An 18,836-nucleotide genomic window follows, 5' to 3' on the forward strand; every position below is an offset into this window, starting at 1 on the left:
ACTTTTGTAAACAGTTACAAGTGGTTGCAATAGGCAACACTATTTTAAACACAATAATGCATTGAGTTCAATGGAAGTTTCATGTTATTTGCCACAGATTACTTTTAGGATTACTTTTGGAATTCCAGGACTGGATCCTAGATTCAGTCCTGGGTCAGTACTCAGAATCAAGTGATGAAAGTCGACTTAATTACTGTAATGATTTTTAAACAATATTTAACTATTTTAAAAGTTGACACTTAGAAAATATTTCAAAGAAAACAGTCAATGATTCCCTATGGAAGAAAATTCAAGTTGCAGGTACAGTATGTTCTCGTTACTTTTGTAATCCAGTACTGGGTGCCTAGACTCAGTACTGGGGCCTTTATCCAAAACAGGTAAGTAATTACGTTTTCAGATATTATACGATTTTTGAAGAATAGTTAAAGATTGCAGAAATTGACATCTAGAAGAAATTTCACAGAAAAACAGTCAATGATTTCCTATGGTCGAAAATTGGGTTATGGGTAAGTACAGTTGTAAGTATTTTTCAGAGTCAGTGCTGTGCACCAAGATCCAGCACTGGGAGCTCACCTAAGAGCAGGTGAGTGTTTTAGTTACTCGGCTGATTTTTGGTGAATATTTTAAGATTTGAAAAGTCCACACTTAGAAGAAATTTCAGGAAAAAGCCAGTCAACGTTACCCTATGAGAAAAATAGAGTTATCGGTTTAAGGGTAAGTACTCGACTGGCAGAGTTGAGGTTCTGGGCATAGACTCAGGGGTTCCCCAGGGTCAGGTAGGTACAGTTGGTTCACCCTCAGCGACTCTAGGGCGGCCGGGTGCAGAGAGAGTTAGGCCCAATGTTATCCTATGAGGGATAGGGGGGCCTTGGTTGGTGGCTGCTGACTGGCAAGCCACGCGGCTGTGGGAGCTGGGCTCCTGGTCACTTACTCAGGGCCAGTGGGGAAGTAGGTAGGTGTAGAGTTTTCACTGCCAGGGCCACTCGGGCGGCTGGGTGCAGAGTGCTTTTGAGCCTTCGGGCGCTCAATTGATTTGAATGGGAAGTCTCCGGTTTAGAAAAAGACTGCAAGCTCGGGGACGAGGACTCTTCAGGTGCCACCACCACTTCGAGAGGTAAATTGGGTAGTTAGAGGATAGGTAGGTACCCCGGGATTGGGTACAGGGGTCACGGGGCGCCGCGTGCAGGGGTGCGTTTTGGTGCCGGGAAATCTTACCCTCTGTTGATCGCGGTAGGGGGGGCACCTTGTTCTGAGGCCGCAGACTTCTTCAGGAGTGTCGAGGGAGGTCCTTGGGTGCCGGACTCGGGCACAGTCGCCGTGGGGTCGTCCTCGGGGGGTCTTTGTTCACTCCGGCACTGGCCAGGCTTGGCTGGTGCAGAGTGTGCTGGGTTCGCGGTTCCGGGTTGCTGCCAGGGATTAGAGGTAGGTTTTGAGTAGAGCCTCTACTCATGGGAGTCCCAGGGGCTTAGAGGCAAAAGGTAGCCAGGTCCTCCAGGGTTTGTGAGATTGCTGGCCACAAGAGATGCCGGGTTGGAGCAGGAGCAGTTTCGAGGGTCGACAGGCCGGTAGGGCTGGGGCCAAAGCAGTTGGTGTCTTCCCCTTTTTAGCAGCTGCAGGGCAGGTCTTCTTTCTTCTTGCTCTTCTTTGTAGTTTGGAATCTGGAATCTGGGGAAGGAATGTTCAGGGTGCCCCTAAATACTAGATTTAGGGGCGTTACAGGTAGGTGAAGGGCAGGGACCAATGGGTCCCTGTCCTGGGGTGGGTACACCCCCTATCCTGCCTCTCCTGTGGGAGGGGGGCAGTAGCCTAGTCCTGATAGGGTAGGGCTCCCCATCTTCAAGATGGCGAGAGCCCGGAGATGTGCTTCACCTCGCCTCCCCCACCTGAGGGGTGGGGTTGGCAGGCTGGCACATCCCATGTCCTTATTTGGGGTTTCTGGACAAAGCTTCCCGCCAGAGTGGGGGGTTGCAGTGGCCTGGGGAAGCTCACAGAGGCGGCATGCCTTTGAAGCTTCCCCCTGCCCATCCTGGGGGAGGAGATTTAGCACCTCGCCCAGGATGTGCATTGTTGCAGGCCCAGGAGAGCAGGGGCTCTCCTAACCAGGGGTCCAGCAACATGTCTGCTGGGTGGCAGCCTAGGCAGCCTCAGAGCAGACGTGGATTGTAGGTTAGGTTTAAGGGGGCACCTCTAAGATGCCCTCTGGGGTGCTTGGTACATTAAATCCCACACTGGCATCAGTGCGGGTTTAATGTGCTGAGAAGTTTGATACCAAACTTCTCAGTCTTTAGTGTTGCCATTATGGTGCTGTGGAGCTCTTGTTTGACGAGCTCTCAGCACCATGTACTCTTAAATGGCAGCACTGCACTTACAGTGCTCAGGGATGGACCTGGGTACTGTAGGGGCACAGGGCTCCTGCTCCTGTGCCCACACAATTGGCATAAGGCACCCAGCTAGAGGGGTGGCTGATGTATGCCATGGCAGTGTAGGTGATGGGCATGGCACACAGGGATGTGTGTCATGTCGACCTTGTTTTTGTCCTGCACCCAAACACTCAGCCTGAAAACTCAGTGGGTGCGTGTTAGGGTACAGGGCCTCTAAGGGTGGCACAATGAGTGCTGCAGCCCTTAGAGGCCTTCCCTGGTCACAAGGCCCTGGGTACCTAGGGTACCATTTACCAGGGGCTGACATGTGGCCAGGGTTTGCCAATTTGGGTTTTGGCTGTTAGGCAGTTTTTAGGGAAGGAACACAGGCCCTGGGCACCTGATTGGCAGGAGCCCATGGCACAACAAGGAAAAGTGTATCAGCTATTAGGCAAAAAAGGGGGGGGGGTTACTGCAACAGGAACCCACTTTCTTACACCAGGGGGTTCTGGGGCCACAATTTCAGAGCGATCCCTGTTCACGCGATGAGAGCAGGCAGGTCAAGGCCTCTCGGGGCCGGCAATGAAGGGAGTCTCCTTCGTAAGGGGTCCTAGCAGCAACCCGACTGGTTTAGTGGTTCCTCACAGGGGTCACCTCTCCCTGTCTGCAGCTGTGCCCAATAGTGCCGGTGCCACAGGAGAAGCAGTGCTGCGTCAAGGGAACAAGATTGTGCCTCCCCTCCGGCCCAAGGCCGTGTTGAGGCCGAAATGTATCTTCATCGGTGTCTCGGGCTACTTTGGTGTAGTTCAGCGAGTGAACCCCCACTCTGTAGCAGTGGTGGCACTGGGTACTGGTGAGCCCTATTTAATCGACCTGTAGACGAGTTAAAGGCCCACGGGAACACGGAGCTCAGGGGATCTGTGTCTCACCCAATTCCCAATCAGACCACAACCCTTGGCTGCTATTTTTATCCTATGAATATGATTGACTTTAGCTTTAAGTTCAACGTCAAAGAAAGATTTTTTTTTGTATTTGAAACTAAGTCAAAGTCATACTTAAAACAAAGGTAAGCAGTTTAAAGAGCTCACTCGTTGAAAGCAGTGCATTCTGTGGATTAATGTTCGGCCTATTCCTCAAAATTATAGAGCGTTTTTTAGAGATTTGTGCCATGCAATACAAACTCACCAGGTAGATGATGCTTGAGAAATATTGTTGAATACACTTTAAAAAATGATGGGTCTTTAATGTTTCAAGGTTATAATGCTCTTGCGGCCCCTCTCCGTCCCTGCTGTTTAATATAAAGAATTATAGGTATGAAGAAGTCTAAATATTTCCACTTAATTTCTATATATTTTGCTTCTATTGCATGATATCCATTTACGAGCTATATGCATTTGGTGAAGATTATTTTGTCTGTGCTAACACTGGAACAGATCTGTTTCTGTTGTAGAATATACCAAAGACCTAACATTTTAATTTTCTCACAAAACCTGCTACCTTTTTACTTATCTGTTTTTTGTTCATTCTCAACCAGAAACATTGCCTCTCAGACTATAGCCAAGCTGAAAGATGTAGCCCGTCGAATCTCTTCCTGCCTGGACCACGAACATTGCAGTAAAGAACGATCCGCCTCTTTGGACTTGCTGCTGCGATTTCAGCGTTTGCTAATCAGCAAACTTTACCCAGGCGATGGAGTCGGTCAACTTTCTACCTCGTACAGTAAGTTTTTGTTAAACTTTGGCTTATTCATATTCAAAACAACAATATAAGTCAATTTTTCAGTGCTGACCATGTATATTATTTGTTAACCATGTTGCAACAATGAATGGTCTAAAGACTGTCTATTTGTCAGAATCATTTAAGAGGCACTCAAATTTGGTACAGGACATCAGGATTCAGGATATTTTCTTCTGGGCATAACTAAGGCTCTTGAGATTTGGGCCAGGGTACTGAAGCTGTGGCTTGGAAAGGCTAACTTCCTTCGTCCTTAAAGTGAAGTGCTTTGAAATTCTAGTCCTTGTCTGAAATTGAACTACATCAAGACTTCGTTTCATGGAGTGTTTTTTTCACTGTGTATTTAGGTCCTGAACTTTTGGGTGTTGGCTCCTTACTGAAGAAATACACAGCTCTTTTGTGCACACACATTGGAGACATTCTACCTGTGGCAACCAGCATTGCTTCCACCAGTCAAAGACACTTTGCAGAAGTATCTCGTGTTGTGGAAGGAGACTTAACTGGTAACTCATTCTGTTCATTTAGCATTGCTGTATCAAAATTGATAGTTAATTTGTCGAATGTTACCTTTGATCTTTAACAGTACATTACAGTAAACAGTTTACTGCAAATTAATTGCATATTGAGGCATTAACTTTTCTAAATATCTGTTTGTGGTATATTCCAACATAACCCTTTTTTTTTTTTTAAATGCATGCCCTTATTTGATATTTATTGCAACTGCTACATGTATTGTGAAATAAATGTTAAAGCTATAACATAAGTATTTCTGAGTAGTTTTGTTGGTAGGTTTTTTATATAAATTAGGTCTAGCAATAATTTTACCTGAAAGAGACTATTAGTTATAGATGCCTTACCTTAAAATTACCCCCAGGCGTCGGACAGGATCCGGAGAATTTTTTCTCAGCAGTACCCCTACGTGTCGGTAGGTGGCGTTGGTCGACTCCGCGTTCGTCGTCGGCGTCGTGATCACAGGGATGACGTCGCTGTGTCTACTTAGATGCCGCACCTGCGCGCTGACGTCAGTTCTTTCTTTTTCCGCGCCAGCCAACGCAGATCCGGAGAGAGCGGTACCCGTAGTCATTTTTTACTAGTGATGTTTTGACTTTTGTCTACATCTTTTTCGGGTTGTTCGACTCCTTGTGCACGTAGGGATGTCCCATCGTCGGACCGGCTTCAAGCCTTGTGACTCTTGTCACAAGTTGATGTCAGTCACGGACACGCACCTCATGTGCCTTTGGTGCCTGGAGCGCAAGAATGACCCGAAGTCGTGGTCTGACTGTCGGGCCGTGAACCCGAAGTCTTTGCGGGAGCGGTCTCGAAAGCTTCTGGAGGCCCGGCAGTCAGCTTTGCGCTGCTCAAGGTCTTGGTCAAGAGAGAGGTCGCGGGACCGGTCGCTGAGTCCCCACCATCACTCCTCATCAAAGTCTTCGTCTTCGGGTAAGTCGAAGCACAAGAAGAAGGTGAAGAAGCACTGTTGCTCTTCGCCTTCTCCCCGTCCGTCGGCCGACGCGACGTGGAAGATCGTGGTCTTTAGGCTTCTCCCACAGAGCCTACTGGGACAGCTCCGAGCTTCCCACCCTTCCCGGGAGCCGGAACGTCCCCTGGCCCAGCTTTGTGCATTTTACAAAGCTCTCCACTCCATCTTTGGGCAGCCCGACTCTACCTGCGCGCCTACGAGCCCCGCGGACTAGGCTGGGGGCTCTATGCCTTCGATGGCGGCGGCTCCTGCCGTGGCGCTGCAGTGCCCCCAGGGATCCAGGCCTGGATCCAGATCCGTGGCGGACGACCTCACGACACCTCCCCAGGCACGATACCTCTTACGACCCCCTCCGCCACTTCAGACGCTGGTTGTGTCCCAGACCGGTGTCGACCCCGGCCTCCCCGTCGACTTGGACACGGAACTTGGACATCTTTTCTGTTTCTTTCAAACTCATCATTTCCCTTCATGGCGAAAAACAATCTGAGGATGGAGTCGATGCCCATGCGCACTATCGTCCAAGGGAGGAGTCACCTATCTTGTGACTACAAAAGACTTCTTCCATGACAACAACAAGGTGCAGGCATCCAAGCCCAACACCAGATGGCGATCTATGCACAAGTATGAATCTCTGCAGCTCTACATGCGAAGAACAGATGCATACTGGTAAGTATCATTTTCCTTTCTGTCTGTATATGCCACTTTATAACATTTGCTTCCTCCCACTGATAAATCACATTGTGTTCTATTTGACCTCTGTCCAGTATCTTTCAATGCGCAAAAGCACCTGCATTTGTTCAGCGTTAAGAAATGTTACAGTCCACAACTTTAAGAGCATACTTTTCTTTCCCTGTTCTTCACAATAACTAAAAATATCACATTGCTCTTGGACTGGCACACCAGATACACTGTCACATTTCTGAATTGACCACATGTTTGAAACATTCTGCACAGTCTGTTGTGCAGATTCAAAAACACATTGCTGCATTTCATTTTTAGGTCTCGCTGAGCCAGCACATGCGGTGCTCTGCGAGAGATTTAGTGTGTGGGTTTTCAAAGTGCTGCCACAGGCTTTTGGTGGCCTCTAGCTTGAGTGCCCGCGAGCGTGCACGCACGCAGCCGACATCTGTCTTTCCTCTGCTTCTCCCCCCTCCCCCACCACAGATCGCTTCGCTCACCACGCTTGATCGCGATCACTTTCGCGGGCCGCGCGGCCGTTTCACTTTCATGCCCGCGTGGCCAATGCTTGTTAATCTTTCTTTGCAGTAGAAGGCACAGTGCCCCATTAACAATCCTCGTGAAGCCCCCTGTGCAAGGCCCGAGCACTTTGCACTTAGCGCGGCAACTCTTCCATTAGTTCACAGCACAAAGCAGCCGATAGAATGGGGGAGCCGGTTTTTGACAGAAAACTTGTGCACTTCGTCCGGGAACCTAGTTTGGCAACGAGAGTTTAAATTTTTTTTTTTTAAACACACGCTGCAGACATTCCACATAGCTGGAAAGTCCCTGGTGTTCACTCACTTCAAGCAGTGGAAGCGCAATTAAACACAAGCCTGTGAATCTTGTTTCTGACATTATTATTCTATTATTTGGTAGTTTTTAGCTATACCTAACATCCGCCCTCCGCCGTTTCATGAAGCGCGTGAGTCACTGAAACTGACCCTGCTTGTGTGCACGTGCTCCCCCAGAGACCGAAGCCTCCTCCCCTCCTGCTGCTGCAACTTGTCCTCCGAGACTTACACTATTAAGCGCCAAGCGGGCTTGCATTTGTTACGGGACATGCAGGTAATTAATCTTTATTGACATTAGAAGGCACAGTGCCCCTTTAACAATCCCAGTGAAGACCCCCCGCTCCACCCTGCAAGGCCAGAGCACTTTGCACTTAGCGCGACAACTCTTCCTTTAGTTCAAAGAACAAGTATCTAGGGTATGTTCACCAGGAAAGAAAGCTACATAGTGAAGAACTGGTGATGGAAATGGACAACTTACGTGGTAAGTTTGCCCAAGTTAATTTGTGTTTTAGCTCCAAACAAAGCTTGTTGTAAAATCATCTTTACTGTTTGTTTGATAAAGTGGAATGCCAGTGTAAAACTATGCTGCACAGCTATATTTGTGCAATCTGAATTGAATATTAAACGTTTCCAGCATTAAGGGTTTCCCAAGTAAATTAGCTTTAAACAGCTGTCTGCTGCTATACGACTCCCATGTTCACATAAATATTCTTTTTGGTAATCTATCCTTCACCAGTCTCCGTAGAATAAATGAATCTATGAGAGCAGAGCCTTGGTCTGTTTTTGGTTATGCAAGAACGAACCTTAGGCCGCACAGGCACAGTGCTGGTAAACTAGACACCCTTTGACTACTTTAAGGCAGGTTGTCATGTCTTGGGATAGTCTTTCTGATTTTTGGGGGCTTGGTCCCATCCTGTCGACCCTTCACCTTGTAGAGATAGGAGCTGCAATCTGACTTTTTTAGGATTAAGGCTAAAGTTATGCAAAGCGGTGGCATCATACCCTACACATTAAGATTGGTCGCACTGGCTCTTGTTAGCCTTGATGAATCCAAGGCAATTGGTTCATTTGCTCTCCCCCTTCCCATTTTGAGAATATAGCCTGGAATCTGCCTTTTGCAGTATTGGAAGATGAAATTATGGTGGGCCCTGCCTGCCAGCCAGCCAGGGAAACAAAAAACTAGCCCCTACCACATTATGGCTGGTCACAGTCTAGCCTGGCTGATTCCTGGGCAGTTGGTCTCGTCTTTCTGACTGGCAACATTGCAGAGATGTCGCCCACACCTTGCCGCTATCCGTATATGAAGCTGACATTCATTGAGACCTGCATGCTGGTCACTTTAAACACCCCCTAACTTTGACCATAAATATATTGGTGGCAGGGGTGTTGCTTCTCAAGTTTTCCAATCACAGCCTTTACTCGCTTGTAGTATTGTAGCATTTGTATAGAGCTTTATTACCCCTGTGTTGGCACTGAACTGTTTACCAACACGGAAATCAAGCTACACAGTGCAGGGTGTGTGGTTGGGACGGAGTTGAGTCTATATAGGAGGTGTTGTTATGGCATGGGTGATGACTGCTGAGGTATGGTTATGCTTTTTAACTAAAGGTTTTGCCCTATTGATCTATTATTTTTGCGTATTGATTCAATCTGCTCCCTTGTATTTGTACCACGTATTTCTATGATATCTGCCTCTGGTCTATATTTAAACCCTTAATATTAAGTCAAAGCTTTTATTCCCAAATCATGTTCCTAACCTAGTGGCGTTTTGCCTGAGAACATGGCCGCTATTGGGCACAGCATTTATATGATAACTTTATTCATTAGTTTGGAGAGTGGATAGGCTATTGTGCTGGCCACCAAGTGAAGAACTCCTGGTGGGCACGCTTCCAGAGGTGATCCTGAGTTAGTTGTAAGAAGATATTGTTCTGTCATCTTAGGGGAGAGCGTTGGAAAAACGGATAAACCTTGAGCTAGTTGTTTTGACATCCCTTGAGGTGTCAGTTGGGGCCAGCTAGTGGTATTTAACTGAGTGGACATATTAGGGGTTCATTCTGCATGGATGTATATGATCTTAGAATGAATAAAGGTAGCTAACTGATTACAAAACAATTGGGAGCCCTCTGGCTCCTCCCTGGCCTGCGAGGTAGACAGCTGCTGCACTAACCTGAAGAGTTCTTTAGCAGATGAATGTGAGAAAGTGGCTCTGTATATACTGTTCCCAAATAGGTACAGGGTGTACAGAGTCCACAGTCCCCAGAGGTTTGGCAGAGGTTAAAGTTAGATATAACCTTACTCTCTAAAGTAGTTGCTTGGTCGAGCAGTAAGGCAGTATCAGAGGACAGTGTAAAGCATTTGTTGTACACACTCAGTCAGCAAATGGTCACACACACTCAAGAACTGAACTCTAGGCCAATGGTTTGTATATAAAAATATATGGTTGTTTTATTTTAGAACCAACCATAGGTATCAAAATATACTTTCTCAGAATGAGATGCTTTAGTTAAATACTTTGCAATAGGCAATTGACTTTTGCAGATAATAGTTACAGTTTTGTTGCTATAGGCAACACAATTTCAAACACAATAATATATTGAGCTCAATGGGAATTTTAAGTTATGTGCAATTGATTACTTTCAGGATTACTTTTCTAACTCCAGGACTGGATCCTACATTCAGTCCTGGGACAGTTCTTGGAAACTAGTGAGTAAATTCGTTTTAGTTACTGTTGTGATCTTGAAGCAATAGTTTGCTATTTTAAAAGTTGACACTTAGAAACTTTTGCTAATCAAATTACCAATCTTATCCTATGGAAGGAAATTCACCTAGCAGGTAAGTGGGGGTTATGGTTACTTTTTCTAGGTCAGTGTTGGATCCTAGATCCAGCACTAGGGTACCACCTGTAAGCAGTTGAGAAACTGCATTTAAGATACACAGGCGATTTTTAAGGAATATTTATAAGTTTGCAAAATCGACACTTAGAAGAAATTTCATAGAAAAACAGTTAATGGTTTCCTATGGGAGAAAATTCAAGTTACGGGTAAAGTATGTTCTCGCTACATTTGTAATCCAGTGCTGGGTTCCTAGGCTCAGTACTGGGGCATCTAGTGGGTACGATTTTTAAAGAATATTTCTTAGTTTGCAAAAATCGACACTTAGAAGAAATTTCACGGAAAAACAGTCAATGGTTTCCTATGGGATAAAATTGAGTTAGTGGTAAGTACGGTTGTAAGTACTTTTCAGGCCCAGTGCTGGGCACCAAGATCCAGCACCGGGATCCCTCCTAATAGCAGGTGAGTATTTCCGTTTCCGTTACTCGGTTGATTTTAGGTGAATATTTTAAAGTTTAGAAACTCCACACTTGGAAGAAATTTCAAAAGAAGCCAGTCAATGTTACCCTATGGAAGAAGAGTGAGTTATCGGCTTTTGGGTAAGTACTCGACTGGCAGAGTTAAGGTTCTGGGCATAGACTCAGGGGTCTCCCAGGGTCATGTAAGTACAATTGTTACACCCTCAGCGGCACAGGGGCAGCCGGGTGCAGAGTGAGTTAGGCCCAATGTTATCCTATGGGAGGCAGGGGGGCCTTGGTTGGTGGCTGCTGACTAGCAGGCCACTCGGTGGTGGGAGCTGACCTCCTGGTCACTTGCTCAGGGCAAATGGGGAAGTATGTAGGAGTAGAAGTTGCACAGCCAGGGCCACTCGGGCGGCTGGGTGCAGGGTGCTTTAGAGCCTTCGGGCGCTCAATGGATTTCAATGGGAAAGCTCAAGGACGAACAAAGGCTGCAAGCTCGGGGACGAAGATTCTTCAGGTGCCACCACCACTTCGAGAGGTAAGTTGGGTAGTTGGAGGATAGGTAGGGTAGTTGGAGGATAGGAGTCGGGCACAGGGGGCCGCAGGGCGCCGGGTGCAGGGGTGCCTTTTGATGTCGGGAAATCTTACCCTCTGTTGATCGCGGTTAGGGGGGGGGGTCCCTGGTTCTGAGGCTGCAGGCGTCATCAGGATCGTCGAGGTGGGTCCTTGGGTGCCGGATTCGGGGTCACAGTCGCCGGGGGGACGTCCTCGGGGTCTTTGTCCACTCTGGCACAGGCCAGGCTTGGCTGGTGCAGGGTTCGCGGTTCCGGGCTGATGCCGGGGGTTAGAAACTTGCTTTGAGCAGAGCCACTTCTCATGGGAGTCCCAGGTGCTCAGAGTCACAAGGTAGCAAGGTCCTCCGGGGTTTGTGAGGTTGCTGGCCGCAGGAGGTGCTGGGATTTAGCAGGAGCAGGTTTGAGGGTTGACAGGCCGGTAGGGCTGGGGCCAAAGCAGTTGGTGTCTTCCTCTTCTTAGCAGCTGCACGGCAGGTCTTCTTTCTTCTTTGTTAGTTTAAAATCTGGAATCCGAGGAAGGAAGGTTCAGGGTGCCCCTAAATACTAGATTTAGGGGTGTTACAGGTAGGTAAAGGGCAGGGACCACTTGGTCCCTGTCCTGGGGTGGGTACACCCCCTATTCTGCCACTCTCCTGTGGGAGGGGGGCAGTGGCCTAGTCCTGACTGGGTAGGGCTCCCCATCTTCAACATGGCGAGGGCCCGGAGATGTGCTTCACCTCGCCTCCCCCACCTGAGTGGTGGGGTTGGCAGGGCTGGCACATCCCCTGTCCTTACTTGGAGTTTCTGGCCAGTCTTCCCGCCAGAGTGGGGGTCAGAACCAGTGGGGGCCAGTTGCTGAGTAGAGCAAGTGGCCTGGGGAAGCTCACAAAGGTGGCATGCCTTTGGAGCTTTCCCCTGCCCATCCTGGGGAGACCTAGCACCTCGCCCAGGATGTGCATTGTTGCAGGCTCAGGAGAGCGGGGGGATCTCCACCCAGGGGTCGAGCTACATGTCTGCTGTGTGGCTGCCTAGGCAGCCTCTCAGACAGGACGTGGATTGTAGGTTAGGTGTCAGGGGGCATCTCTAAGATGTCCTCTGTAGTGCTTTGTACATTAAATCTCACACTGGCATCAGTGCGGGTTTAATGTGCTGAGAAGTTTGATACTAAACTTCTCAGTCTTCAGTGTTGCCATTATGGTGCTGTGGAGTTCGTGTTTGACGAGCCCCCAGCACCATATACTCTTAAATGGCAGCACTGCACTTACAGTGCCCAGGAATGGACATGGGTACTGTAGGGGCACAGGGATCATGATCCTGTGCCCCCACCACTGACATAGGGCACCCAGCTAGAGGGGTGGCTGATGTATACCAGGGCAGTGTAGGTTGTGGGCATGGTACACAGAGATGTGTGCCATGTCTACTCTTTGTTTTGTCTTGTACCCAGACACTCAGCCTGCAAGGGCAGCGTGTATTTGTGTTAGGGTACAGGGCTTCTAAGGGTGGCACAATATGTGCTGCAGCCCTTAGAGGCCTTCCCTTGTCACAAGGCCCTGGGTACCTAGGGTACCATTTACCAGGGGCTGACATGTTGCCAGGGTTTGCCAATTTGGGTTTTAGGTTTTAGGGAAGGAACATAGGCCCTGGGCACCTGATTGGCAGGAGTCTAGGGCACACTCAGTCAAAGTACATTCAGCAATTCAGCAAAAAGGGGGGGCATACCATGCAAGAAAGATGGCACTTTCTCCCAATGAAGAATTCTCAATTTTGTGCGTACAATATTTAGATTTTTCCTTTGTTAGTGCAAGCTTATAATCTTTAATGTTTTTTCTATATAGGATTTTTTCTTGTTCTACTTGGTTTTCCCTCCATAATTGCTCTTGACGGTGACACGCCTGCTTAGGCATCCTAAGCCTATCATTGTACCAGGGGTCAGACGGTTAGTGTCTTTTTTGCGAGGCTGCCTTAGCGGGGGCAAGTTAGTTGGCAGCTCTCTCCAGCCATTCAGCTAAGACTTCCACCGTGTTAGACCTGTCAGCCCTTTGGGTGGTCCCTCCTCATCATTATTTATTTTGTCCCACTTTTGCCTCAAACCCTGTTTGAATTTTTCCCTTTTTGGGAACCACCAGACTTTTTCGTGTTGCTGCAGATTCAGGGAGCCATTTTGGCTACCCCTGAAACTTCTGTCTGAGGGCCTGGAGCACAAAATGGTGGCCACCTGTGACATCACCAGCATCCACTGGAACCTACTAGCACCTTCCAGAACATTCCAGAACCCTGTGACAGTTGGAGGCGGTTTAGAATGTTGGGAAGCTAAGACAGAGAGTTGGCAGTTGGAGCTGGCAGTTGGCACCTGACTGGTGAAGAGTGAGCAGCAGAAACCTGAAGGAGGAAGGAGTGAGGCAGCAGGGGTGGAAACTTGTGCCTGGAGTGGGGTCCATAAACCCACCCTTGATACTAGTCCCTACTGACTGAGCCCAGCCTGGAGCCCTGTGTGGGAAGAAGCAAGAAAAACCTTCCTAAGGACCTGGACAGCAGGAACAGGCCTTGTAAACAGAGAACAGCAAGATCCTGACCTGGAAACTGGTTTCCCTGGAGTCCGACGTCGAGTAGCCTGAGACCTGGAGCCCGAGGTAGAGAAGCGGCGCCGACTGGAAAGCGGACGTCGTACCCGGAGCTGCCAGAGGTCGAGAGAGGGCGCCGTCAGAGGTCGTGAGGAGTACCAGAGGTCGAGGAGGAAGTCACCCGAGGTCGAGTGAGCGGCGTCATCGGAGGAGTGAAGTCCGCCCTCCGGAGTCGTCGGAGACCGAGGTGAAGTGTACCGGAGGTCGGGAGTGAGGATCGCACTCCGGAGTCGCCGGAACCTGAGAGAATCGTGCCGGAGGTCGGGAGTGGAGGTCGCACTCCGGGGTCGCCGGAAACCTAAGGAGAGGAGCACCGGAGGTCGGGAGTGAGGATCGCACTCCGGAGCCGCCGGAAGTCGACATCGAGTCAAGGCCGGCCGACGTCATCAAAGTTGAGGTCGCCATCGGACCGGAGCCGCCCGAAGTCGACATCGAGTAAAGACTGCCCGACGCCATCGAATCGGAGGTCGAGATCGAACCGAGGCCGCCGACATCGAAACCGGAACCGCCTACCGGCGTCGTCAAGAACTGACATTGCGCCGAGGCCGCCGACATCGAATCGGAACCGCCTCACGGCGTCGTCACGACTCCAGCGGCGTCGGAGCATCAGAAAAAGGGCAGTAAGTGGAGTAGAGGGCGCCTAAGGCCCTGTGGAGACCTGAGAGACTGCTCTAAGGGGCTAGGGAGGTGCTGGAACCAGCCTGACTGTGCCAGGGGTGAGCTGGGACTAATTTAGAGGGGTTGTGTGGAGGGAGAGAGCCAGGACTCTGGTATTCCCCCCTTGATCTACCTCAGTTTAGGCCTCAGCCTTGTCCAAGCCAGGGAGTAGACACCCTCAAGCCTTCCACATCCCCACAAGCTGTGCCTGGGCCAAATCAGCCCTTAGGAATTCAAATGTGATCTGATTCCATGAGTGTCACTGTCAGCTTTTAAGTATTTATTAGGGGCACTGTATTTATTGTATTTAACCTATTTATTGCTTCACTGTATTTATTGGTCCACAGTATTTATTGATGCACAATATTGATTGGTTTACAGTATTTATTGCCTCAGAATATTTAATTGCCTGTATGTATTGCATTTATATTTATGTCTTCATTATTTATGATCACCCCTATTTATTGAATCATTAAGCCAGTATTTATTTGACCTGCACTATTTAAAGTTTGTATATTGTGATTGTTATTTATTTATCCAATCAGCAACTAAGAGAAAAAGAAGATAAAGAAAGATATTTTCACAATTTTTACGGTGTAGAGTCGTTTTTGGAACGGATGCACGCATGGTTATTGTTTGGGTATGTCGTATGCTTAGCACGGAGCCTGATTCCTGACCACTCGAGCCAAGCTACCACAGTGTGTCCGGAAGACCACCACCACCCTTTCAGAGTGGGAGTGTTTTTCCAACACACCCCCTATCTGTATCATCTGGAATTTCGCAGGATGTACTATTAAGAGTTCTGGCCAGTGCGGCTGAGACCCCCTTCCAGATCCTTGAAGTATTCAAAGAACTAGGTGTTTTATTATTTCTAGCTGCGGGTGAGGATAAGTGGGAAAAGGCTGCTGCGCTATGGTCAGACCAACTGATAGGAATAGTTTTTTGATAGACCAACCTAGTATCGTTAGTGAAAATACCGTCCAGTGTATGGCCAGCCCTGAGTGGGGACGGATACCAATTGTCACATTCCAAAATTGGCAAGAACCTCTGTAAGGGAGCACGAGTCCTGATTATTTGACTCTTCAAGGTGAAAGTAAAAAGCACCCAGCGTGGTCAAACAATTATAAGCTAAAAAAGGTTCTAGTAAGAGTTTAAGCTCTGTAAGAAAGGGGAGTCTGGGATCTGGTTGTTTATAAATCAGCACGCCTCCAAATGAGCAGGTGGCTGATGAGAAGTTTGAAATGGAGAACTTTGCATGTTTTTAAATTGTAACCAGATTCCATCCTACATTTATAATGTGATTTAAACACGGTGGCCAGAACTCCACCCGTCCGTCCAACTCTTATCTACCCTCAAGATTCAATAATTAGTCGGAATGGCATCCACGAAATTGGGTCCTGATGCGTCATTAGCTCGGGTTTCGGTAATGAGGACCCTGTCATGTTCAAATGCTTCTAAAAAAATGGTAAACTCCAGTTTGTGATTTATAAGGGAGCGTGCATTTACAAGGAGGCCTTTATATCCCTCTTCCGAAGTGGGGCTTGCATTTCTTAGGTCATTAATGGGTGTAGAGGTCATGTGAAGCCTGGGAAGGTTTTGTCAGAGAGACATATAAAAGCCATAAGATGCACATATACATTGCTGCTGCTCATAGAGGTCCAGGAAGGGAAAACTGATACAAGAAGGGACCTTCCTATTCTCTCTAAGAGTTAGCAATCATTCTCTGGAGTAGCTAACCCTTATCCCTAATGTGAGAAGTTGGCCTGGTATATGCTGTTCACTAGTTAAAGTGACCACCTTGTACCATGCCAAGCAACCCTTATGGTGTGGTTGTAAGTCAACCTTTTCGGACTAGCTGCCCTAGTGGTAGCGTAGGCTAAGCAGCCTTTGAGGCTAAACTCGTTAAAGCGTGTTAAGCAAGCTGTTTTACCATATGTAACCCCCCTTTATACCAATGAAAGGACACCACACAGATATATATTCAAAATATATATGTATTTATTACTCAAAGTATCCCCTAGACTCTTTATGAGCACAAGACAATGTTATAATATACAGAAGTTGCACTTTATATGGATAGGCCCTGGTGGCCGATCAAACCATATACTAAAATAGTGGTATAAGTACCACGAACAGGAAAGGGAAAAGGCCTAGGGCCTCTAGAATCGCTGGGCCTACAAGGAGCTAACTTCAGTTAGTGACCAGGAGGTCCACGGGTCGCGTGTGCAGTGAGGAAAGTTACACGCGTGCTCCCATAGGTTTTCAATGGGTGCGTAAAAGTTAGAAAGTTACTGCAGAAAGGGTCTTCTGGATGGACTACGATCTTAAGATTCAAAACACAGACACTAGAGATGTTTCTCTACACTTGGGCACCGGAGTGCCAGCTTTACCTCACCCACAGGAAGCGGGTGCATAGGTCTCGAAGTGCGTCAGGTTTCTTCTATCGATTCAATGGAGCCTGATGACAAAGATGCTGCAGGCGGTCGGTCCAGAAGAGATGCGGTGGATCCAAGAGTGGATCGGAGTTGTAGAAGACCTGAAAGCAGAGGGGATAGTGTTCACAGTCACTAGCCAGTGACCGGCGGGGCACCAGGTAGGTACCAGGCGATGACGGGTGCAAACAGGTGATGAGGTGTAGCTTGTCTCCGCAGCCACGTGGTCCCTGAAGGTCGACGACGTCCAGGAGTCGGTTCACGAGCTGTCCCACGCAGGCTCTCGGTGTCGGCGACCCGAAAGAAGCAAACAAACCTTGGCAAAGGCAGGAGTCGTGGAAAGAGAGGAAAGCTGATGGTTCTGACCAGCAAGGTCAGAGGGGCTGCTCTTTTGGAGAGCAGCTAGGGCCAGTCTGGAGCAACCAGACCAGCGTCGTTGATTTCAAGTTAGGTCGCCAAAATGGCCACTAGCCAACGGGCCAGGGACCGGGCAGGCGCGTCGAGATGCAAAATGCAGAGGGGCCCCACGCAGATCGTGGAGATGCTGGAGAGCTCACCTTTGGTGCAGATGCTGCTCGGGTGTTGGGCTTCTCAGGACCCAAAGCACAACTTGGAGGGAGCCTCTGTTGTCGCGCTTGCAGCTTGTCGTCGGTCAAGATGGCTGGCTCCACGTGTCTCGGTGCCTCCACGGGTTCCTTCTTTGCAGGGACTGTGGATCGGGCTGTGAGAGGTCTGGAGGTCCAGGTCTTGTCGGGCTCTGGGCTCGGGCTCCGGCGGGAGGCGGCGGCAAAGCAGACGTCGAATAGCTGGTTGGTGCTTGCGTTAGCAAGATGGTCACTCCCTGACCATAGGGGAGATTTCCTTCTGTCCTCTGTGCAGCAGAGCGTCGAAGTTCCCGTCTTCTTCTTGTGGTTAAGTTGATTCCAGGATGTCTGAAGTCTTAGGACACAGCTCCTACCTTTAAGCGGATTCTAGGGGCCGGACTACCTGCTAGGTCCCTCCCTAAGGGTGGGACCAGGAAGGGGGGTGGTTACACCCCCAATCCTTTGTCCAGTTCGCCCCAGGTCCGGGGCTGGTGTGCCCCAGGACCGGTTTGAACTGGCATATGCACCGAGGCTCCTTGTGAGCCTCAGGCATGTCTGATTCCTTTCAAGCCCTACCTGACCAATACACAAAATCCTGTCTGGGGTGGTGCTCGCACCTCCCCTGGCAGGAAACTCTTTGTCCAAGTCTCCCAAGCTGGAAGGACTCCCAGCAGCAGGAGGGCAGACTTGTGTCTGTGGTGGCAGCATCCATTTTGTGGAGCTGAGGCTATGTCTGATTTTACCCGGGTTTCAGGTTCTGTACATGTCGTGTCCCTCTAGAAGGGTGGAATGCTAACCCCGTCGCCAGAATTGGTGAGGGGTTAGTATTCCAATTCGTATGACACCTTACTCGACATGTTTTGATAAAGCCAAACCAAAGATGGCATTTAACCGCGAGGTTCATAATGCACTTAAGAGTATATGGTATGACGATATCTGGAAACAGTAGAAGGAAGTTGTTCCGACCACTGCAGACAGGCTCAGCTCATGCCAGAGCACCATCTCACATGGAACCAAGCACTCTGCCTTCAGGATTGTCAAGGCCTGCCATAGGAGTGACTTATAGGTTAACATGTGTCCCATTTAAGGTTAGGTATAGGTATACTACACCTAAGTAAGAGGTGGTTACTCCAACTTACCCCAGCTGAGTGATCAGCCAGTTGTGTCAAATTTGTTAGGCCAGGCCTGGGGTGGCATAATACATGCTTCAGCCCCTGGTAGGCCTTAGATACATCAATGCCGTGGGTACCTAGTGTACACTGGTACAGGGGCTCACAGGGTGATCCAATTCCAATTGGTTATGCACCTAGGGTGCATAGTGTCAATTTAGTTAGAGAGAACAGCAGGCTGGGGGTCTGATTAGCAGGCCCACAGCCTCAATATGTCAAAAACCAGTGAAGCAAAAAGCAAAAATTTGGGGTGACCATAGGATAGCAGACCCTACTCTCCTACACCCTCAAATGAAGGCCAGGGTCCAGGCGCAGGCGGGCTTGCCTTTGGCGCGCCAGCGGCGCATCCATGTGCACATGGGCCTTATGTAGAGTGTCTACTCAGACAGTAGAATGCTAACTGCGGATGTTCTACCTCTCCCACTTTCGGCCTCTCCGAAGC

At 48.8% G+C, this 18,836-nt stretch overlaps 1 protein-coding gene across 1 annotated transcript in view; it reads left to right on the forward strand.

The window, feature by feature from the left end:
- The window catches only part of LOC146805589 (E3 ubiquitin-protein ligase HERC2-like), a 1,563,844-nt gene that overhangs the window by 297,988 nt on the left and 1,247,020 nt on the right, over positions 1-18,836 (forward strand). The window contains 2 exon segments of the mRNA XM_085622871.1: positions 3,895-4,079; positions 4,442-4,597. Coding sequence (XP_085478997.1) covers positions 3,895-4,079; positions 4,442-4,597 — 341 coding nt within the window.

The sequence above is a fragment of the Triturus cristatus genome, chromosome 8, assembly GCF_964204655.1.
Source record: "Triturus cristatus chromosome 8, aTriCri1.1, whole genome shotgun sequence".
In the NCBI taxonomy this organism is placed as follows: domain Eukaryota; kingdom Metazoa; phylum Chordata; class Amphibia; order Caudata; family Salamandridae; genus Triturus; species Triturus cristatus.